This window comes from Balaenoptera ricei, chromosome 7, assembly GCF_028023285.1.
Source record: "Balaenoptera ricei isolate mBalRic1 chromosome 7, mBalRic1.hap2, whole genome shotgun sequence".
Taxonomy (NCBI): Eukaryota; Metazoa; Chordata; class Mammalia; order Artiodactyla; family Balaenopteridae; genus Balaenoptera; species Balaenoptera ricei.
Genome location: NC_082645.1, coordinates 102724884 through 102747914, shown reverse-complemented (window position 1 = coordinate 102747914; position 23031 = coordinate 102724884). Strand labels below are relative to the sequence as shown.

Here is a 23031-nt window from a genome sequence, read left to right as displayed (position 1 = left end):
TTACATGGACACTACAAAGACAGTAGTTTTGCATCATTAGTCTGTGACATTTTTTATCTTCATGATTTCTTCAGTCTTTTTTTTTCCCCCTAGTGGATAAATTATTTTTTAAAGAAAAGGTCTGGGTCTTATAAATACAGTTCATCATCTTGCAAAAGCTAGAGAGCCCATAGTATGATAGCCATCTTTCCCTTTCTTCTAATGCACTTTCCAAACAAAATTTGTTCAAGTCAGAGAGAGAAGCAGTTTGTCACTGTTAATATTTCATTTAACTGTGGGGTGTCAACCAAGTTTCTTTTGATAGGAAAATTTCTGTTGCTTGTGGTAGAAATGGCCACAGGCATCACAGGAAGAAAGCTATGTCAAAGTAATGCCTGCTTCACTGGGCCAACAGCATCAGTCAGCCATTCCAGTTATGCAGCACCCAAATATTGGGTGTGCAGTTGAGGTGTGTGTACCAGTGCATGAAGTGATATGGCTCACAGTGTGCAGGCATGAGGCCGAATGCCAGGCATCCAGACTGAACAGTGGCCCAAGAGTTGGCAAGTCCTGGAGGTAACAAGGTTCTCTGGGGCTGCAGCAGCAGTACAACTACCTCCTCGAAGGCCTTGCCTTAGTTGCTTTATTAGTCATTTTCTTTAAGACAACTCTTTAAAGATAAAATAGTTTCTGGCTGAAGGAAGATTCTATACACCTTATCCCAGAATTGTAATTTTCCATGTTTAGCCTCTGTCCCATCTGGCTGTAAGTTAGTTTGACCTGTTTGCCAAATGTACTTAATTTTTGTAAACCGTTATAGTTTAGATTGACTGGTTTTCAATGATTATAAGCCATTTCAATATATTAGTAATATATTCTTGAATATGAAGAATTTGTATGAATTCTACATTTAAAGAACTTAAAACATCTAAAACTAAGTACTTAATAATCCCCCATAAAACCTCCTTCTGCAGTCTTCCCTATCTCAATAATGACAGTTCAGTACTTAGAGTTTATCAGTACAACAGTGTGGTGTATTTCTTAACTTTTCTTTTCTTTCTCTTGCACCCCTACATCCCATATGTCAGCAAACCCTTTGAGCTTTTCCTTCAAAATACAGCCAGAATCTGACCTCTTTTTACTACCTCCACTGACACCACTGTGGTCCAAACCACCATCATCTCTGCCTGGATTGTTGCAATACCTTCTGACTGATCACTGTGTTTCTGCCCTTGTCTCTCTGTAGTCTATTTTAAACACATTAGCCAAAGTGATCCATTTAAAATGGACATTAGTTCATGTCGGCCCTCTGCTCATAACCCTTAAAATAAAAGCTGAGATTCTTGCTATGATCTACAAAACTCCATATGATTTGCCTTTCGGCAACCCCTCTCTCCCAGTTAACTCTCTTACTTCATCTCTTATCACACTTTCCCCTTGCTCATTCTGTTCGAACCAAACTAGCTTTCTTGCTTTATTTGTTTGTTTGTTTGTTTGTTTGTTTATTTATTTATTTATGGCTGCATTGGGTCTTCGTGGCTGCACATGGGCTTTCTCTAGTTGGGGTGAGTGGGGGCTACTCTTCATCGTGGTGCGTGGGCTCCTCATTGCGGTGGCTTCTGTTGTTCGGAGCACGGGCTCTAGGCATGCGGGCTTCAGCAGTTGTGGCTCGTGGGCTCTAGAGCACAGCCTCAGTAGTTGTGGCACATGGGCTTAGTTGCTCCGTGGCATGTGGGATCTTCCCAGACCAGGGGTCGAACCCATGTCCCCTGCATTGGCAGACAGATTCTTTTCTTTTTTTTTTTTTCTTTTTTAAATTAACTTTTATTAGAGTATAGTTGATATACAGTGTTTTGTTAGTTTCTGCCATACAGCAAAGTGTATCAGTTATACATATACATACATCCAATCTTTTTGAATTCTATTCCCATATAGGTCATTACAGAGTATTGAGTAGAGTTCCCTGTGCTATATAGTAGGTTCTTACTAGTTGTCTGTTTTATATAGTAGTGTGTATATGTAAATCCCAATCTCCCAACTTATCCCCCCCAACTTTTCCCCCTTGATTACCATAAATTTGTTTTCTACATATGTGACTCTATTTCTGTTTTGTAAATAGGTTCATTTGTACCATATTTTTCAGATTCCACATATAAGCAATATCATATGATATTTGTCTTTTTCTGTCTGACTTATTTCACTCAGTATGACAATCTCGAGGTCCATCCACGTTGCTGCAAATGGCATTATTTCATTCTTTTTTATGGCTGAGTAATATTCCATTGTGTATATGTGCCACGGCTTCTTTTTTTTTTTTTTTTTTTAAACTTTTTTTTTTTTCTTAAAGATTTATTTATTGATTGATTGATTGCTATGTTGGGTCTTCGTTTCTGCGCTAGGGCTTTCTCTAGTTGCGGCAAGCGGGGGCCACTCTTCATCGCAGTGCGCGGGCCTCTCACTATCATGGCCTCTCTTGTTGCGGAGCACAGGCTCCAGACGCGCAGGCTCAGTAGTTGTGGCTCACAGACGCAGTCGCTCTGCGGCATGTGGGATCCTCCCAGACCAGGGCGCGAACCCATGTCCCCTGCATTAGCAGGCAGACTCCCAACCACTGCGCCACCAGGGAAGCCCACCATGTCTTCTTTATCCGTTCTTCTGTCGATGGACATTTAGGTTCCTTCCATGTCCTGGCTATTGTAAATAGTGCTGGCAGACAGATTCTTAATGACTGCGCCACCAGGGAAGTCCCTCTTGCTTTTTAAAAAAAATGCCAGGATCCTGGTACCTCAGGGCCTTTTCACTTACTGCTTCTCTTTCCCCATGTGATAATCACATAGCTAGTGCCCTCCCTTCTCCATATCTTTATGTAAAAATCACTTGCTCAGTGAGGCATTTTCTTGCTACCATATCTAAAATTCCAGCCATCTACTCTCATCTTTTGCTTCCCTCTTCTGTACTTTCTTTTCCTTCTTTAACACTTACCTAACATACTGTATATTTTACTTATGTATGTATTTTTATTGTATCTCTTCTCCAGTATAATGAAAGCTTCATGAGGGGACATATTTTTGTCTTGGTTTGTTCTCTGCTACTACCCCAGTGCCGAGGACAGTTTCAGCATATAGGAGACATATTCAGTGATGCATAACAAATTGCCCCAAACTTAGCAGCTTAAAACAACATCCACTTAACTCAGTTCTGTAGGTCAGAAGTCTAGGCAGGGTATGGCTGAGGTCTTTGCTCAGGTATCAGAAAGCTGAAATCAAGGTGTTGGCTGGCTGTGTTCTCATCTGGAGTCCCCTTCTAAGCTCATTAAGGTTGTGAGCAGAATTTAGTTCCTTTCAGTTGTAGTACTGAGGTCCCCATTTTTTTGTTAGCTATTGACTGGGGCAACTCATTTCCTAAAGGCTGCCTATTGTTTCTTGCCATGTGGCCTCTATAGGAAGTTCACAACAGTGCTATTTGCTTTCTTCAGGCCAGCAGTACATCTCTCTGACTTCTAATCTGTGACTTCCTCTGTTTGAGACCTCTAGACCCAGATTTAAAGAGTTCATGTGATAAGGCCTCAACCATTCAGGTAATCAATCTCCTTTTTGATGAACTCTACAGTTAAGATTAGTAACATTAATTATATCTGCAAAATCCCTTTTGCCATGTAAAGTAACATCATCATGGGAGTGATAGCTCATCATAATCACAGTCCTCCCACACTCAAAGGGGATAGAATTATACAAGGAAGGGCAAGGGTCATCTTAGAATTCTGCCTAGGAGAGAGGCACTCAATAAATGTTTATTTAATGAAGAACAGATGTATTCTTACAGTCCCTAGTCTTCTACTGTTGCAATATAGAACTGGGACAGGAAAATGAATATTACTAAAAATGCTGATAATGCAGACAAAATGAAAAACAGTCAATTAAAACTAAGTAAAAGAAATCAGTTGGCTTCCAGGTAAATTGAATATGATGTTTTGATCTCTGAGCCCATTTTTTGAAATTCTATAAAATGTATCCAATGACCAAACAATTCTGCTAGGAACAGAACTGCCTACACATGTTTACTGAGAACACATAGTGTTTTCAATTTGACACATTGTTCATTTAGTCAAAAACTGGAAATAGTCCAGATGTCCATCAATATGGATAAATTGTGGCATGCTCATACAGCTTAATACTAGACAACAATGAAAAATGGGCTTTAGCCATTGCAACAAGCATGGTTGAGTCTTATAATCATGTTGAACAAAAGAAGCTAGTTAAAAGAAAACATTCTGTGTGGTTCCATTTATGTAAGGTTCAGAAAAGGTAAAACTCAACTATTTTTTAAAAATTTTTTTATTGAAATATAGTTATTTACAGTATCATGTAAGTTTTAGGTGTATAGCACAGTGATTCAGTTATATGTGTATATTCTTTTACAGATTCTTTTCCCTTATAGATTATTACATAATATTGGGTATAGTTCCCTGTGCTATATAGTAGGTCCTTGTTGGTTATCTATTTTATACATAGTAGTGTGTATATGTTAATCCCAACCTCCTAATTTATCCCTCCCCCCACACCCCTTTCCCCTTTGGTAACCATAAGTTTGTTTTTTGTGTCTGTGAGTCTTTCTGTTTTGGAAATAAATTCATTTGCATCTTTTTTGTTCTTCTAGATGCCACATGTAAGTGATATCATATGATATTTGTTTTTGTCTGGCTTACTTCACTTGGTATGATTAAACCTAGGTCCATCCACATTGCTGCAAATGGCGTTATTTCTTTTTTTTATGGCTGAGTAGTATTACATTGTATAGATACCCAACATCTTTATTTATTCATCTGCCAGTGGACACTTAGGTTGCTTCCATGTCTTGGATATTGTAAATAGTGCTGCAGTGAACATTGGGGTACTTGCATCTTTTCGAATTATGGTTTTCTCTGGATATATGGCCAGGAGTGGGATCACAAAATCACATGGTAGCCCTATTTTTAGTTTTTTAAGTAACCTGCATACTGTTCTCCATACTGGCTGCAGAAGTTTACATTCCCACAAATAGTGTAGGAGGGTTCCTGTTTCTCCACACCCCCTGCAGCATTTATTATTCGTAGACTTTTTGATGATGGCCATTCTGACCAGTGTGAGGTGATACCTCATTGTAGTTTTGATTTGCATTTCTCTGATAATTAGCGATGTTGAGCATCTTTTCATGTGCCTTTTGGCCATCTTTGTGTCTTCTTTGGAGAAATGTATGTTTAGGTCTTCTGCCCATGTTTTGATTGGTTGTTTGTTTTTTTGATATTGAGCTGTATGAGCTGTTTGTATATTTTTTTACTGAAGTATAGTTATTTTACAGTGTTGTGTTAATTTCTGCTATACAGCAAAGTGATTCAGTTATACATATATACATTCTTTTTTTATATTCTTTTTCATTATGGTTTATCATAGGATATTGACTATAGTCCCCTGTGCTGTATACAGTGGGACCTTGTTTATCCATTCTATATATAGTAGCTTACATCTGCTAACCCCAACCTCTCACACTATCCTTCCCCCCAACCCCCTCTCCCTTGGCAACCACCAGTCTGTTATCTATGATCACCAGTCTGTTATCTATGTCGGTGCTTCTGTTCCTGTTTCAAAGATAGGTTCATTTGTGTCATATTTTAGATTCCACATATAAGTGATATCATATGGTATTTGTCTTTCTCTTTCTGACTTACTTCACTTAGTATGATAATCTTTAGTTGCATCCATGTTGCTGCAAATAGTATTATTTTGTTCTTTTATTATGGCTGAGTATTCCATTTTTTAGAAAGTGTTTGAGCCTGTATGACTATCAGTCTAAAGCAAGTAGAGGGACTTCCCTGGTGGTCCAGTGGGTAAGACTCTGCACTCCCAGTGCAGGGGGCCCAAGTTTGATCCCTGGTCGGGGAACTAGATCCCACATGGATGCTGCAATTAAGAGTCCACATGCCGCAATGAAGATCCTGTGTGCTGCAACTAAGACTGGGCACAGCCAAAATAAATAAATTTTTTTTAAATAAATAAATTAAATAAATAAAGCAAGTAGATATAGGAAAGGGTTAACATACTCAAAAAACAGGGTGACCACAAATCAAAAACACAATAGATTCACAAAAATCAAAAAGAAGAAAACACAAGCATAAAATAAAAGGAAATTATCAAGCCACAAAAAGAAAAAGAAAGGAACAAAGAAGAAACAGAATCAACTGGAAAATAAGGCTTAAAATGGCAATATATACATATCTATCAATAATTACCTTAAATGTCAGTGGACTACATGCTCCAATCAAAAGACACAGAGAGGCAGATTGGATAAAAAACCAAAATTCAACTGTTGTTTTGGAAGTCAGGATAATAGTTATCTTTTGGAAGTAAGAAAGGGATAGTGATTGGGAAGAGGCATGTGAGGGGGCTTCTAGGGAGTTCATAGTGTTCTATTTTTTGAGTTGAGTGGTGATTACATGTGTGTGTTAACTGATAATTCATCAAGCTATACAACTTTGGTTCACTTTTCTATATATATATTATGCTTCAGTGTTTTAAAGTTTGGGGGTTTTTTGGAAAGTATAAAAATTTTAAATTTAGCATTTTAAGAAAGTACTTAAACACTTTCAATTGAGGTTTTACCTGTATGGATTTAATAAGGGTTAAAGTAAGCATGAGAAAAGTTTTAAATGTTTATTTCTCATGCCTAGTCATGGTCTCTCAGTACCTGATAAGTTCACTGGGGCAACAGTGTTTCTGAAGTATATTTGTATTTATTTTGTATTACACAGTTAGGCTTCTAAATTCTTACATTTGTCTTCTTTTATTTTTACAGATGTGGCGAGATTATTCCCAAAAGAGAACAGTTTAATGACCTCTCCATTGACCTTCCTCGAAGGAAGAAGCCACTCCCTCCTCGTTCAGTTCAAGATTCCCTTGATCTTTTCTTTAGGGTAAATAATACCTTTTGGTATTTTCACATAACTAAATTTTATATATCATAGATAATTGTATTTGAAGTTGGTTTCTTTAAGGCAGAGTTTTGACAAAATAGTTGCAGGGGAAACAAATGAGAATACTATTTATAAATAGGAATACTAAACAAATGAAATACTATTTATAAATAGTGTTTATTTTTAGGAACTTGGTAAATATGGTTGTTAACTGATTGTAGAAGAAAATTAATTGCTCAAGTAGATTATACATCTAACTCAACAGCAAGTGTTTTAGACAACCTTAGAAGCATTTGTTTGTAAACAAATAATATGAAGTGACATATGCTAAAATCGGATAATGTGAGTCAAAATTGGAGATACTATCTAAGTTAGTATACTAAGATCTGAGGAATGAAAAAAAATACTTTTTGCTTCTCCTTAGGTTATATGTACCATGTTAGAAACAGAAAGGACAAGTCATGTTTATTCAGAGCTGTAGATAAATATTTGCATTTGTGTTATACTGTTACAGATATTCAGAAAGTTTCTGGGGCATAATTGGACATGTTGTGTAGCAGTCCTTATAATTGATGGCAGTTTGCCATCTGTATAATAGTGGTTCTTGTTTTGTTGTAGCAAAGGGGCAGGGTTGTCATCCTAAGATTTAAAAAAAAAAAAAGACCTCTGTTCTTGAAATGATGAATATTCAGCTCCACCCAAGGATAAATATTCTGCTTTTCTTTTTGTTTTAGTCATTCCTTACTATTCCTGTTATTATCGTAGAATTTGAAGCTTTTCCTGTGTATCTTTACCCCCATTTTTTAAGGATTTCTTGTTTCAGTTTTCTCTAGGTAATGATATCCACCCCAAACTTTGGTCCTTTTAGAGCAGTTGTTCTTAGTGGGCTGTCACCAGAAGATTGAGTTCCATTATAAGAAAGGGGTAGAGTTACACCTAACAGACCAGGAACTCCGCCTAACCTGAAGGTGATCTTATCTCTGCTATGGCCAAATGTTAAAATCTGGATATACTCTTGGCAGTGGTTCTTGTGTATCCATGGGGAAAAGGTTGAGAATCTGCTACTATAGTTTAGTTACTATCATAAATTGAGATGTTTCCTTGGTAAAAAAAAGGAAATTAGGAATTCTGAAACAGGGCATGATATTATAACTATATTTTGAGGATTAGGTCTTAATTTAGTAAGGCTTATGATTCTAGACACAAAATTTAAACTGGTCGGAGTTGTCATTCCACTGAACTAGTATGACTAGAGAAATTAGCATTTAATGGGGCAGTGCTAATTCAACTTTATACTTCTTTATTTTTCCCTCTTGTCTTTTTACAGGCAGAAGAACTTGAGTATTCCTGTGAGAAGTGTGGTGGGAAATGTGCTCTTGTCAGGCACAAATTTAACAGGCTACCCAGGTAAAATTAATTGGCTCTTCAATTTTTCTTCTTTAAAGTACTTACAAATATTACTGAATAAGTGAGGCTTACCAGATGGATTGGTAAAGAAGGTCAGCAAAGCTGAGATATGAAGAGGGTAGAGAATGGAAAGCTACAATTCTCTTGTATAAGAAAGGAAGAGGATTTGGAAAGTTGAAGAAGAGAAGGAACCTGAGAGTCCCAAGAAGATGGCAACAAGAGAACGAGGCTGATGAGACTTTGGAATAATGATGGGGACTTACTAGTAAATTTTTTTTTTTTTTAAAAGAAATTCATGTTCTTTTATTTTTATTTTATTTATTTATTTATTTATTTATGACTGTGTTGAGTCTTCATTTCTGTGCGAGGGCTTTCTCTAGTTGCGGCAAGTGGGGACCACTCTTCATCGCGGTGCGCGGGCCTCTCACCATCGCGGCCTCTCTTGTTGCGGAGCACAGGCTCCAGACGCGCAGGCTCAGTAATTGTGGCTCACGGGCCTAGTTGCTCCGCGGCATGTGGGATCTTCCCAGACCAGGGCTCGAACCCGTGTGCCCTGCATTGGCAGGCAGATTCTCAACCACTGCGCCACCAGGGAAGCCCACTAGTAAATTTTTAATTCAGTAATGTGTAACACTCAATTATAATTTGTTGTGCATGTACATTTTATAGAACTTTTTTATAAGTGGAGAAAACTTCATTTCTCTCTTACCTTTCTCTAGAGAAAGTGCTACTGAAATAAGAATAGTTCTTGTCAAAAGTCATCTTAAAAAAATTAATTTTCACCACAAAACTTAAGAGCTGTTTAATACTTTATTTATTTATTTTAATAAATTTATTTATTTTTGACTGTGTTGGGTCTTCGTTGCTGCGTGCAGGCTTTCTCTAGTTGCAGTGAGCAGGCTTCTCATTGCAGTGGCTTCTCTTGTGGCAGAGCACGGGCTCTAGGTGCGCAGCCTTCAGTAGTTGTGGCTCGTGGGCTCTAGAGCACAGGCTTATTAGTTGTGGCACATGGGCTTAGTTGCTCCGCGGCATGTGGGATCTTCCTGGACCAGGGCTCAAACCTGTGTCCCCTGCATTGGCAGGCGGATTCTTAACCACTACGCCACCAGGGAAGTCCTGTTGAACACTTTAAATTACCATTTGTCGTTATATAACACCCATTTTTTGGTAAACTATATAACATTGAAGTAAATAATTTAGGGATTTGATCCATTATCAATACCAATATTCTAAAATTAGTTTTCTCGTCTGATGTGTTTTGATTATTTTTCTAGGAACATTATTTTACTGAAACCTCACAATTAATAATTAATATCTACCCAATGCCTGTGTTTTATTTTTATTTTTATTCTTAGTACCTAGCACAATGCCTAGCACATGGCAAGTATTCAGTAAATGTTCTTTGACAGATCTTTAGTTCAGCCTAATGTAGTCTTTAAATCAAAAGCTGTCTAACATTGTTAGTTACAGTGATCTCTTCTTACCTGTAAGAGAGCTACCTCTATTATGTATAAACTAATAATGTTATCATCTCCTGTTTTTCAGGATCCTCATTCTTCATTTGAAACGATATAGCTTCAATGTTGCTCTCTCACTTAACAACAAGATTGGGCAGCAAGTCATCATTCCAAGATACCTGACCCTCTCATCTCATTGCACTGAAAATACAAAACCACCCTTCAACCTTGGTTGGAGTGCACAAATGGCAATGTAAGTCCTTGAGAATTTGTTTCCCTTTTGAAGTAGAAAGACTTTTAGTATCTGATCAAAAGAATGACTGAACTAGATAACATGACTCCAGGTAAAATCAGACCAAGAAGATTTTTATTTTGCTTTATTTTGGGACTTTGTGCTAAGTTACTACCTGATTTAAGTAATTGAATAAAATGCTTAAACAAAAACTTTCAACATATATTAATTGCCTTTCATAATAAATTACCTTTTCAGGGAGTGCTCCTTACTCTTTTAGATCACTAGAAGATAGTTTGATACATTTGGGGAATATAAACCAAATTTGCATGATCATGAGAGTCACTTGAACGCTAAAAATACTGACTCCTGTGTTTGTTCCTTAGAAGTTCTGTTTCAGCAAATCTGATATAGGCCTGGGGAATCAATATTTTTAACAAATGCCTTTGCTGACTCTGGAGTATGCAAACTTGAGAAACAGTACGTTAAATATTATGCTGGGACCCCCAAAACAGATTGTGTCTTCATAAATGTATTATTACCAGTTTGAGCAAAGAACTTCAATGGCTCCTCGAAATTTTTCCTTGAGAAAAGAAGTAACTTTTACATTCTATTTTGCGTCATCATGAATGCCAGGAAAACCTTAAGACTTCTCTAAATGTTGCTCTTTCTTCTGCATACTTGCATTACTTTGGAGCTATATATTGTAGTTCTTTTTTATACTTGAACACTAGTTTGGTATAATCATAAAGTTCTAGAGCTTTAGAGGTGAAAGGGATTTTAGAGATGTTTGTCTAACTTCTTAATTTTACAGAGGAGGTCCAAGGAAATTAAGTGATTTTCTTAAACTCATACAGTTAGTAACTGGAAGAGCCAGGTCTCTTCATTGAAGTGGAATAATAGACATTGCAGAAAGTGAATGAACATTTGCTAACATAAATTAATGAAGTTTTGTAAAAATTATTCTCCTTGGATAAATAATTGAAATATATTCTACATCATGTACGTTTACACTAAAGGCCTCAATAAGTCAGTAACAACATGTTCCCAGAGAATCAGTGTTTCTGGATTTTTCTCTTACGGCCTTTCATTAGAATAGATGTTTTTGCTTGATGGAAACTGCCCTCTACTGGTAGAGCTAGTATTCTTTCTGGCAGTATTATCAAACTATTAGCCAAGGCTCTTTATGATCACAGGCCTGAAACCAGGCTCTCTGACTCTGTGATATGATAGCTTTAAGATTTTGGACAAATTCCTTGACCTGTCTGTAGGGAAAATAACAGGGTAGTTGTGAACATTAAATGAGGTAATACACAAGAGTTCTTACTACAGTGCCTGACATCTAGTAAGTCCTCAATAAATGAGAGCTATTGTTATTTTATTGCTTAAAAGAACTGAGACAAAGAGAATTTCCCAAGTTGTTCTCTTTATATTATATTTGACTTCTTCATTTACAGTGTTGTTTATTTAGATCATTAGATAAGGAAGAGCCTAGAGAAAGTATTTTGTTTTCTCTTTTGGCCTCTATTGTTAGTTAAAAAGTATTATAATTGTTTGCTTTTCAAGAGGATATATAAGGGACTATAATACAGAATAATTCATTTAATAAGTTTAATATATTTTTAGTAATAGTAATTGTATACGTATATATTTTCTAATTTTCTGATAGTTCTAGACCATTGAAAGCCTCTCAAATGGTGAATTCCTGCATCACCAGCCCTTCTACACCTTCAAAGTGAGTTATATTTCTTGTGTACCCAAAATTTGTATTTTTAAGGATTTGGCTTACCCTGATTTCCAAGATTATCCCCTCCCCTTTTCTTATTGTTTCTCTTTTTGCATGATAATTGCTCTGCATTACTGTACTTTGGAATTTTCCTGAATATGCTTTAAACTGTAATTTAGGGAGTATCAAGTTTTTAACACTGAATCAAGTTCAGATGGTCCTCTCAAAATTTTGTTTTAAAACTTCTTAAATCATCTGTTGTATGTAATATTTTCATCCTACAACTCTAGAAATTGACTAATGATGAGGGATTTTAAGGATTGAAGGGTTAAAATAAGCCCTACTCGTATAAAAAGCACCATTCTTCAAATATACACATGGAGATCCCAAAATATCTTTTCACCTGTTGCTAGCCAGTGTGGGACTTCTTGTCTTAGACACTGAGCTGGAGCTATTCTGAAAGGGGACAGGAAAACAAATACACATTAGAATGTAGCTATTCTACAAATGTTTTTTGCTTAAGACCAAAAGTTTGTCCAAGAAGGAAACAAATACTTTTTTTTTTAATATACCTCCTCTATGATTTGACTAGAACCACAGTTCCTGATTAGATATTTCTAAATGACTTCGTTGTCATTTGTCTTTAAAATTAGTTTTTCTAAAAATTTGATGTCCCAAAGTACTTTTAGAAAAGAGACACTTTTGTTGTTTAAGGGCTTTTGGGGGGCTTATATAACCATAAAATGACATTTGGGAATTGCTATTTTCTTTTCCTCCTGTTAATTATTTTTCAGTGCAATTAAAACCAGATGACTAACTGACTAGAAATCTGAAATGGTACCGATATGAATACTCTTGCCCGTTCTCAAGATACAAATGAGCAATACCACTTGGCTGCTTAGAAAGTGAGCAAGTGATGCATTTACAGGATGAATATTTTTCCTTACTACAGGCAAGCTGCCTTCTGTGAATATAGTAACTATTAATGGAATGCACTCTTTATGTACCAAATCACTGTAGCTTCAAGAAAGAGATGGTTTCATTGGGCATCATTATACTTGGCATGGTCAATCTGTTCTCCAGGGTCTTACTGCTATGAGAATTTGAGAGTTGGTCAATAAAGGATGATTAGGCCCTAGAAGACCTGTCATGCCGATCAAACTTAAAAGAGGCTGAGCTATGAACCAGAATACCATTGGTTCTTCTATAATGTCCTTTGTCACATTTGACCCTGGTATATTAGTAGCCAGGTGTCACCCTCCTTCAGCAAAGTATTTACATGGATAAATAAATCAATATGTTCAGTTTTGCTTGGTGAGCATGAAATCAGAAATGAAGAATTAAGATGGCTAATTGGCTATTTCTAAGTTATATTAAAAACCCTTTTTGAACGCATATTGGGAGGCTATTCAAGTGTTCAGACTGAAGTGCAGTGATATCCTGGCTGCTCTCAGCCAAAGACTATGGTTGGGCTTATCACTGACCACTTGCCTCTTTTCTTTGATCTACATTGCTACGCAATCCTCCTGATTTCCATTGTGGCCTCTTATTTCTTGGTGCCATCATTCTACATGTTTATTTACAGTTTTCACATTTAGATTATTGCATTTTCCAATTTCCATTTTACATTTTTTTTTTTTAGTACAGCATATGAATTTATGTTAACCTTCATCAAAGAAAGTTTGTGCTTTTTGACCTTTACCACTTTTTCCTTTAGTTTATTTTCAGCTCACTTAGAAGACAACACAGTAACACCTTACTTATCTGGTATCATTGAAGAATAATATTTGATATTCCAAATAAATGAATTTTTATATAACTGAAGCTTGTCCTTTTAAACATTGCCTTTTTAATTTTAATCTTTAAAATGTTTTAACCATTTTAGATGGTTATATCTCTGTAAGCTTACAGAATTCCTTATATTAAATAAAATACGCTGCAGATAATTTAAATATATTGTAATTACTTAAAATCGGCATTGTAAATATCAGTTATTGCACTGTGTTTTAATATGATAATGCCCTCAGAGGCTCTTAATTCTTATAAGACAGTTTACCTTTACATTAAATTACTTTATAGTTCTTTATTGCCCTTTTTGTAGTTATTCTCTCTCATTTCTTAGCTCTCATTTCTTGATGAACTTGCTACATTATTTTATACACTATTTCCTGGGGAAGTAGGGTCCCTGCCTAAAGAGTAAAGTTCATGGGCTTCGAAACTGCTGCCTTCCTCAGAGGCATTTTTGTTTGTTTGTTTTTTTACTTTTAAGTTCCTGTGTTCTAGAAGGTAGAGGTTGCCAGAAGTTGGACCTACATATAAATGGATAAGTGGAATGTTACTGTTAATTTCAAAGTACATGGATCATAATTTAAAAGAGCAAAAATTAGTCCTCATACACTCTCTTGTCAAAAACATGTATTCATTGCTATGTCTGCATGCATTCAGTAGAGTACTTGCTTTATAAAGCCAGTAACAAACTTCTTTGGAGTTGATCATTAAAAGAAAAAAGGCACAAAGTGATTGGTTTACTGATAATATATAATAGCGTAAGAGTTGTCTGATTTTCAAAGCATGGCTCTTTTGGAGTAGGGCAAAGGTAATTCTTAAATATACCTCTTTGATATATCTTTTTTTCTCTGTTAAATCATTCTCCATAATGGAAAAGCTTTTTGTTTTAATTGGTATTTATACTTCAAAAAAATAACAAGGACAAATGTTTATTTGTCAGACTTACATAGGGTTTTTTTGTTTGTTCATTTTTCTTAAATTACAGGAATTTCACCTTCAAATCCAAGAACTCCCTGGCTTTATGCCTTGATTCAGACAGTGAAGATGAGCTTAAACGCTCTGTGGCCCTTAGCCAGAGACTTTGTGAAATGTCAGGCAGTGAACAGCAGCAGGAAGACCTGGAAAAGGTAAGTAATTTCTCACCAAAATATCTGACTGTCCAAACAAATGCCTTTCATAACCAGCATCAGCAAACTTAATAAATACACAGGATAGATCATTTCTTGTGAATGAGGACTTTTCAGACGTACTCTTAGCACCTTTCAGTATGCAGTACGATATTATTAACTGTAGTTACCATACTGTACATTACATCCCTGTGACTTATTTATTTTATGACTGGAAGTTTATACCTTTTTGCCCCTTCACCCATTTCACTCACTCCCTAGCCCCCACCTCTGGTAACAACCAATGTGTTCTCTCTATCTGTGAGCTTAGTTTTTTTGTTTGTTTGTTTTTTAGATTCCACATGTAAGTGAGATCATACATTATTTGTCTTTGTGTAACTTATTTCCCTCAGGGTCCTTCAGTGATGTCACAAATGGCAAGATTTCTTTCTTCCTTCCTTCCTTCCTTCCCTCCCTCCCTCCCTCCCTCCGTCCGTCCGTTCCTTCCTTGTTGCTGTGCGCAGGCTTTCTCTAGTTTCAGCCAGCAGGGGCTACTCTTTGTTGCGGTGCACGGGCTTCTCATTGCGTTGGCTTCTCTTGTTGCGGAGCATGGGCTCTAGGCGCGCGGGCTTCAGTAGTTGTGGCGCGTGGACTCTAGAGCGCAGGCTCAGTACTTGTGTCGCATGGGCTAAGTTGCTCTGCGGCATGTGGGATCTCCCTGGACCAGGGCTTGAACCTGTGTCCCCTGCATTGGCAGGTGGATTCTTAACCACTGCGCCACCAGGGAAGTCCCTATCAATTTAAACTCCAAGGTTGCTATATTATTAGGCATTCTGGTTTCTTCTAAAAGCAGCTCTATTCTTCAGGATTCAAAATCTTGCAGACTAGAACGTGATAAGTCTGAATTGGAAAACTCAGGATTTGACGGAATAAGTGAAGAAGAGCTTCTGGCAGCTGTTTTAGAGATAAGTAAAAGAGAAGCTTCACCATCTCTCAGTCATGAAGATGATGATAAACCAACCAGCAGCCCTGATACCGGATTTGCAGAAGATGATATTCAAGAAATGCCTGAAAATCCAGACCCTGTGGAAACTGAGAAGCCAAAAACAGTCACAGAGCCCGGTAGGTTTAATGAAAATAAACATCTGTTAAACAGGCACAACTGTGTTCCAAAGCTTTTATAGTAACAAATGACTTCTACATAATGGGATGTGAGATGGATCTGTATAACAGAGCCAATAATATTTTTGTGCTTTTTTTTTTTTTTAACAGTTTAAAAAAATGAGAAGCAAATATTGTGAGTTAGTATCCAGAGGCTAGTGGTAAAGTATGCCATGTCCCTTTAGGTGTACATCAGAAGAAAAGTTCGTATTCTTGTGCATTTAAAAAATGTTTGTGTCAGTTTTTGGTCACTTTTTTCACACCACTGCTCTCAGAAATGTGTGTAATTCTTCATTTTTGTATATCTGAACTTATACCAAGTTTTAATATATAAATAATTTAAGTTCTCCATTCTTCTTTGGGTTCATCCCTTCATAATGGTGGCAAGACCACTGAACTAAGAGGGTCTTGGGTGTCTAGTCTTAGCTATACCACCTACAAGTTATAAATTTCTAAATAGGTAATTTAATCTCTTTGATACTCAGTTTTCTTACCTCTGTATGGGGAATCTACCAGACATACTTCAGATAGTTGTGGGTAGAATGTTAGATAGTATATACATATTATGTAAAGTGCTATACAGATAAAAATTATTTTTGTGGTAATTATTACTCATATTTTGTTATTTCTCAAGCTTTCACTGCAAACAACAGAGCTGAGCCTCCTTGCCTTGCACTATGGGTATTTTAAGATTTTTTAAGTAGAAAACGTTCACTTCCTTTTCCTGGGGCCAAGTCTAATATTTTCTCCTGATATCTTTAGTATCTGTATCTAGGTAGCTAGCTAACGTGTTTCCATATATTAAGCCTAGGATTTTGGAGATGAAGAGAATAGTAGTATATCACAAAATTATTTTCTGTATTCTTGGGGTTGTTAGGGCCTCCTCAGTTTTGAATTATTTTATGTGCAAGTAAAATAAGAGTTAGTATTTCCTCAATTTAACCGGAAACAAAAAGCTGATGATTTTTGTATATAGATGTTTCCTTTTTTTTCTTTTTTCTTTACACCTTTTTTTACCTCTTGATGCAAGTACCCTTATGAAGTCCCCTTCTCTTACTAAACTTATTATCACTGCCCTTGGAAGTGAATCCCAGATATTAGATCATTTCATCAGTAAGGATTTCAGTATCACTAAAAGATAAGAACTCCTCCATATCATTATCATACTTTAAAAATCAGTAATAATTCTAAGGAACGATCAAATGTGATCAAACCCTCCATAAGGTTTTATTTTGAAAGTTTCAAATCCAGAGAGAAGTTGAAGAATAAAACAATATACACTTTTATACCCTTCACCTTGATTCATTAACATTTTGTCACATTTTTTTCTCTCCCTTCCACACTGCCCCTGTGTGTATGTGTAGTTGTGCAGCAGTTACCCCAAAATTAGTGCTTTACAACAACAGTAATTTTAATATCTCATTACTGTGGATTGACTGGTCTTAGCTGGTAGTTTTTCTGCTCTTTGTGATGTTGGCTGGGGTTTAACTGCGCTACAACATCCAAGATGGCTCACCTTGGCACATGGGTTGTGTTGGTTAGAAGGGTCAGCTGAGCTGGCTAGATATCCTCTCTGTTCTTCTGGTCCCCTCTCCCTGGCCATCTCCCTTCCCCTCTTCTCCTCAGCTTTTCATCTCTTCATGTAATCTCAGGGCCTCTCCCTTCCTGTATGGCCTCTTCAGCATGGTAGCCAAACTTCTTACATGATAGCTCAGGGCTCCCAAAAGCACAAAAGAGGCTGCTGCCAGGCCTCCTTAATGTATAGGCTCAAAATTAGGACAGAATCAATTCCACCACATTTCATTAAAGCACTCACAGGATCTGCCCAGATGCACTGTGAGGTGGACCACACAGAGTTGGAATACCTGTAGGCATGGTTCATTGGAGGCCATCTTTAGAGATTGTGCGTGTGCACACACACACACACACACACACACACACACTCTTTTCTTAATGGAACCATATGAAGTTGCAGGTATCATAATACTTCACCCTAAAATACTTCAGCCTGACTCTCCTAAGTACACAGAAATTTTCCTATATAACAATTATCATACCTAAGAATATTAACAGTAATTCCATATATAGTTCTAATATAGAGCCCACATACACATTTACCCAATTATCTCCAAAATATTTTTTACACTTTTTAAAAAATCTAGAACCCAAAGCTTACCCCCTGCGTTTGGTTGTTAGGTCCCTTTAGTCTCTAGTCAGGCCAATTTTTCTTTGAAAGACTCCCATTATGGATTGTCCTACTATTCTTTAACTATAAGCTGTTTTTTTTCCCCCATACCCTAAAACTTCAGAGCCTGGAGATGGTTTTTTCCTTGTTGCCCATTGCCATTTCCAACTGCTCATCTTCTTTCATCCTACAAAAACCCCAGCTCCTTTGGTACGTGACTTCAGACTTTGCCACCTATTATCTCTGTCTGTAGCTCTCTTTTACCTTCCAGTCACTCCACGCCCATCAGCATTCTTAGGGCTTTCAGCATCCTCATAAATGACCCTTTCAACAGCCTGGTTTCTCAATTCCTAATCTTATTTCCAAAGAACTTTTCTTCTACCCCATCTTGATAACTGCCAAAACTCATACCCTAAACCAGTAGTTCTCAAAGTGTGTCCCCAGGCCATCAGTATCATGTAGGAACTTGCTGGAAATGCCATTCTTGACCCCACCCCACACCTTCTGAGTGAGAAACTCTGGATGTGGGGCTCAGCATTCTGTGTTTTGATTCCAGTTGATTCTGATGCATGCTGAAGTTTGAGAACCACTTCCCTGGACTTTGTCATCATCAGTAAATGTACCACCTTTGAAATCTTAATTTCAAATATCCTTCTCTAACCCTTCTCTTCCCCTAGCTCACCTAATATCATATTCTTATTTCAACAGTTGCTTGATCTCATTAAGACTTCCAATCCATTGTCTTCTACTTTTTGCTATTCATCACCTCCCTCTTGTCACCACTTCCCTCCCCAGCCTATATGCTTTTATCTCTTTGCTCTGTTTTCTTCTCTCAGTCACCTAACAAAGTCCCATCTCCCAATTCAACCAGCTTCTTATTCCATGCCTACACCCAAGCAGCTGAAGATTGCTGGAGAAAAGTCCCCAAACTGTGCTGACTATACTTTCCTCAAAATCATGACTATGCTCTTACATGGGCACTACATGCTACTAGTCAGTTCTGTTACAGTTCCTTAGTAAATTTCTTTTCTTGGTCTCCATGTCTTTCTCAAATCTGTAGTTCTCCTTCCACACATACTCTAGGCACATAACTTAGCTATATACCTTTCAAAGAAAATAGATGCAGTCAGATGAAAACTCTGCCTTCACCTTTGTTATGGAGGAAATGTCCCTCTTCTTATTTAAGGCCAATCCCTCCATTCATATCCAAGATTTCATCTACTTGTGCCTTCTAAAGACTTTCCCTCTTGAAATGATACTCTTTCTCTTCTGCATCAGGTCTTCCCTCTTCTAAATTATTCCTGGTGTGCCTTAATATCACCCATCTTTTTAAAACTCTCATGACCTTGTGTTTCCCTCTAGCCACTGCTCCCTTTCTTTGCTCCCTTCCCAGAAAAATCCTCTGAAAGAGTTGTTTTACTCATTCTCTCTACTTTCTTACCATCTCCCATTCTCTTGTCAGCCCTCTCCAAGTGGGCTTTCATCCCCACCACTCCACTGAAATGGTCTTTATAAAGTTTGCATTAGCAATTTTCATACAATCCATTACTCCCTCCTTAACATTTAAAGTTTTATAAACTTTTTTCTATAAACTATTCTTGCCATGGTTTTTTCTTCCTACCAAACCAACTGTTCATTCCAGGGTTTTTTGGTTTTGTTTTTTGCTTCCCTCATCAGAACTCTAACTGTTGGAGTATTCCCAGGACACTGTCCTTAGCTGTTTTTTCTCTAAAGTTCTCTCCCTGAGTGATCTCAAACATTACCATAACCTCACATACTGATGAAATATCAAATTCATATCCCTAGCCCGGATCTCTCCCCTGAGCTTTAAACTTACACATGTAAATGCCTACTTGAAATGCCCATTTGGCTGTCTAATTTTTAACTGCCCCCACCCCCGGCAATAACCCTGCCCCATATCAGCAAATGGTACCACCATCCACCACTTTTTGACTCAGTCCAAAAAATATGTCTCCCTTGATTTTTTTGTTTTACTTTACACCTTACGTTCAGCCCATCAATAAGTCTAGTCCTCTCTACCTCCAAAATATATCCTGAATTTAATCATTTATCAACATCTTCATAGCTGTAACTCTAGCCTTCCATCTCTCACCTGGTCCACTACAGTTGATTCCTAATGTCTCTTCCGTCATTCTTGCCCCACTACAGACCTTCTTTCTTGAACAAAGCAGCCAACATAATCTTTCTGAAGCTTAAATCACACGGTCACCCTTCTGCTTAAAACTTGTGATTTGGGCTTCCCTGGTGGCGCAGTGGTTGAGAATCTGCCTGCTAATGCAGGGCACACGGGTTCGAGCCCTGGTCTGGGAAGATCCCACATGCCGCGGAGCAGCTGGGCCCCTGAGCCACAACTGCTGAGCCTGCGCGTCTGGAGCCTGTGCCCCGCAACGGGAGGGGCCGCGGTGGTGAAAGGCCCGCGCGCCGCGATGAAGAGTGGCCCCCGCTTGCCGCAACTAGAGAAAGCCCTCGCACGAACCGAAGACCCAACACAGCCAATAATAAATAATAAATAAATAAATAAAGTAGCTATAAAAAAATAAAAAAAAAAAAAAAAAAAAAAAAACTTGTGATTTCCCATTACACTTAATCCAGGCTTCTCACCATGGCCTATCTTTACCTTCCCCCTCTTTCACTCTGCTGTTTTAGCCGTACTAGCATTCTCTCTGTGTCCGTCATGCTAAGCTCATTTTCATCTCAGAGGCTTTGCACTTAAGCACCTTCAGGGCAAGGGCCATCTTGCCTTAATTATCACTATATCCCCAGCTTCTTTGGCAGTGCCTGGCATATAGTAGATTCTCAATAAATATTTGGGGCTCATCAGATTGGTTGTCTCATGAATCAACTGAGGAGGGGAAGGAATACTGGTTAAGTAAGGTTTTACTGTTAGCCAAAGGGAGGGGAAGAGTGTATGCAAAGGCCCAAACATGAGAAAGGCCATGGTAAGTTAGTGGACCTACAAAAGTTCAGAATGATCTGCATGGCTGGAACATAGTGTTGAGGGGGAAAAGCAAAAAGTTGAGACTAGAGAGTTATGCAGTCTCCAGTTTTTACATGGCCTAAAACCATGTTTAGGAGTTTGGACTTTTATTTCAAAAGCATTAGGAAGTTACTGAATAATTTTAAGTGAAAAAGTATTTGATAAAGATGTATATTTGAAAAAGATCATTTCTGGCTGCAGTGTAGCGCATAAATTAGAGAAGAACCAAAGTATCCTGTGAGACCTGTTAGGCAGTTATTGCAGTAGTCCAGACCAAAAGTTAATGGTGCCCTAAGCCAAGGTTTTGGCATTGAAAAGAAAAACAGTTGGGACTTCCCTGGTGGTCCAGTGGTTAAGACTCTGCATTCCCAGTGCAGGGGGCCCGGGTTCGATCCCTGGTTAGGAAACTAGATCCTGCATGCCGCAACTAAAAAAAAATAAAAAGGAGCCCGCATGCCGCAACTAAAAAAAAGATCCCACGTGCCACAACTAAGACCCAGCACAGCCAAATAAATAAATAAATATTTTTAAAAAAGAAAGAAAGAAAAAGAGTTGATGGATTCGAGAGATAATTAGGAAATAACGATTTATGTAATATGAAGGGATAAATGAGAAGTCAAAATGACTCCCAGATTTCTATCTTCAAAAAAAAAAAACAACTAAACTGAGTGGACAGTGATCCCAATGACTGAAATATAGAATGTAAGAAAGGAGCAGCTTTCATCTGGGGTGGGAGAAGCGGCAGATGATATATTTAGTATAAGAATGTTTGAGTTTTAACACATGGTTCCCCTCTGTGTTTTTTATTTCATGGTCATATTTGTTCCTAGATCTGAAATGTTTTTTGTATCCATCTGATAATCTTGTCCTGAAGACAGAGGTATATTGATTTTTAGCATCTCAAAGTAAACTTTCTTACATCTGTTTTCTATCACATGGATTAATTACTAGTGTAATTCTAGGATTGTGTGAGGTACATTGGTATATTGAGTGCTGAAAATTATTGGTTAAGAAAAATTGTGCCTCTGTCACCTTCTTTTTTTGAGTATGTTTTGATAATAAAAGTAATAATCCTCATCTTATGCCCTAAAATAGCAGCCTCAACTCCCCAATCTTTCTTCTACTTGAAACGCTCAACATCAACTAACTTTGAATGTCACGGTTCCAAATTTCCAGAAGTGGTCTGATTGGTTGATTCTTTCCGATATTCATTCCTGGTCCAGTAAGCTAAGGCCAGAGGGACAGGTGGGATCTTACACGCCTCAGAGCTGCCCCTTGCAGGCTATGGAAAATGACTTTCTCCAAGAATGGAGGAGTATAATTTTTTTTTAATTGGAATCGTACTGCTTTTTGCACTTAATAATATCCTGAGTTTCTTTTCCTCTTTTAATGAACATTCAGAATTAGTTTCAATGATAAATATTCAGTCAACAAGTCAGTTCAATTAAAAAATAATGACTGGTTGCTGACTTAGAGTCTAAAACCAAGATGCTGTAAGCTTCAGAGTTGTCTGTGCTATAGAAAATTATCTGCCATTTAAATGGTTACAATGCAGTATTGGGGCAGGTAAAGACCACATACTAATTTTAAAACAATCCATGTGAAATAAATCTGTAAAGGTAGTTCTTGTTAACCAGTTGAATTCTTTTTATGAGAACTTCCTTAACTTACTAAGACGAAAATTTTTGCTTTGGTAAAGTGTTTGAGAAGGGAGGGAGGGAAGGAGGTTCCTTCCTCTTCTCCCCACTCTTACCTATATTAAAAATTATAATGAAATTCAGATAACCAGAACAAAATTATGCCTATATTATTTATTCCAGCTAGCCGTAATCTAGAGATTGAGAATGAACAGAAAGAAATAAAAGGTTAATATTTTTTCTTACCTCCTTGGATGAATGTTTTAAACATATATGTTGTCATATACTTGTATGGTACATGAGATGTTTATTACATATTTTATGTAGCTCTTCTGATTTAGAATATGTTCAAGGCTCATTTCATTATTAATGTAAGAATGCTCATATGACGTACAGTGTAATAAATGGG

General features: G+C 37.3%; 1 protein-coding gene across 8 annotated transcripts in view; it reads left to right on the top strand.

Moving 5' to 3' along the window:
- Window positions 1–23031, top strand: part of USP37 (ubiquitin specific peptidase 37) — a 93529-nt gene that overhangs the window by 53778 nt on the left and 16720 nt on the right. For 7 of the 8 annotated variants that reach the window (XM_059928683.1, XM_059928681.1, XM_059928682.1 and 4 more), the window contains 6 exons: window positions 6808–6925; window positions 8253–8332; window positions 9878–10042; window positions 11691–11756; window positions 14521–14662; window positions 15508–15763. In XM_059928683.1, the coding sequence (XP_059784666.1) occupies window positions 6808–6925; window positions 8253–8332; window positions 9878–10042; window positions 11691–11756; window positions 14521–14662; window positions 15508–15763 (827 nt within the window). The remainder of the gene's footprint in view (window positions 1–6807; window positions 6926–8252; window positions 8333–9877; window positions 10043–11690; window positions 11757–14520; window positions 14663–15507; window positions 15764–23031) is intronic. The other variant, XM_059928685.1, reaches the window with a different exon arrangement.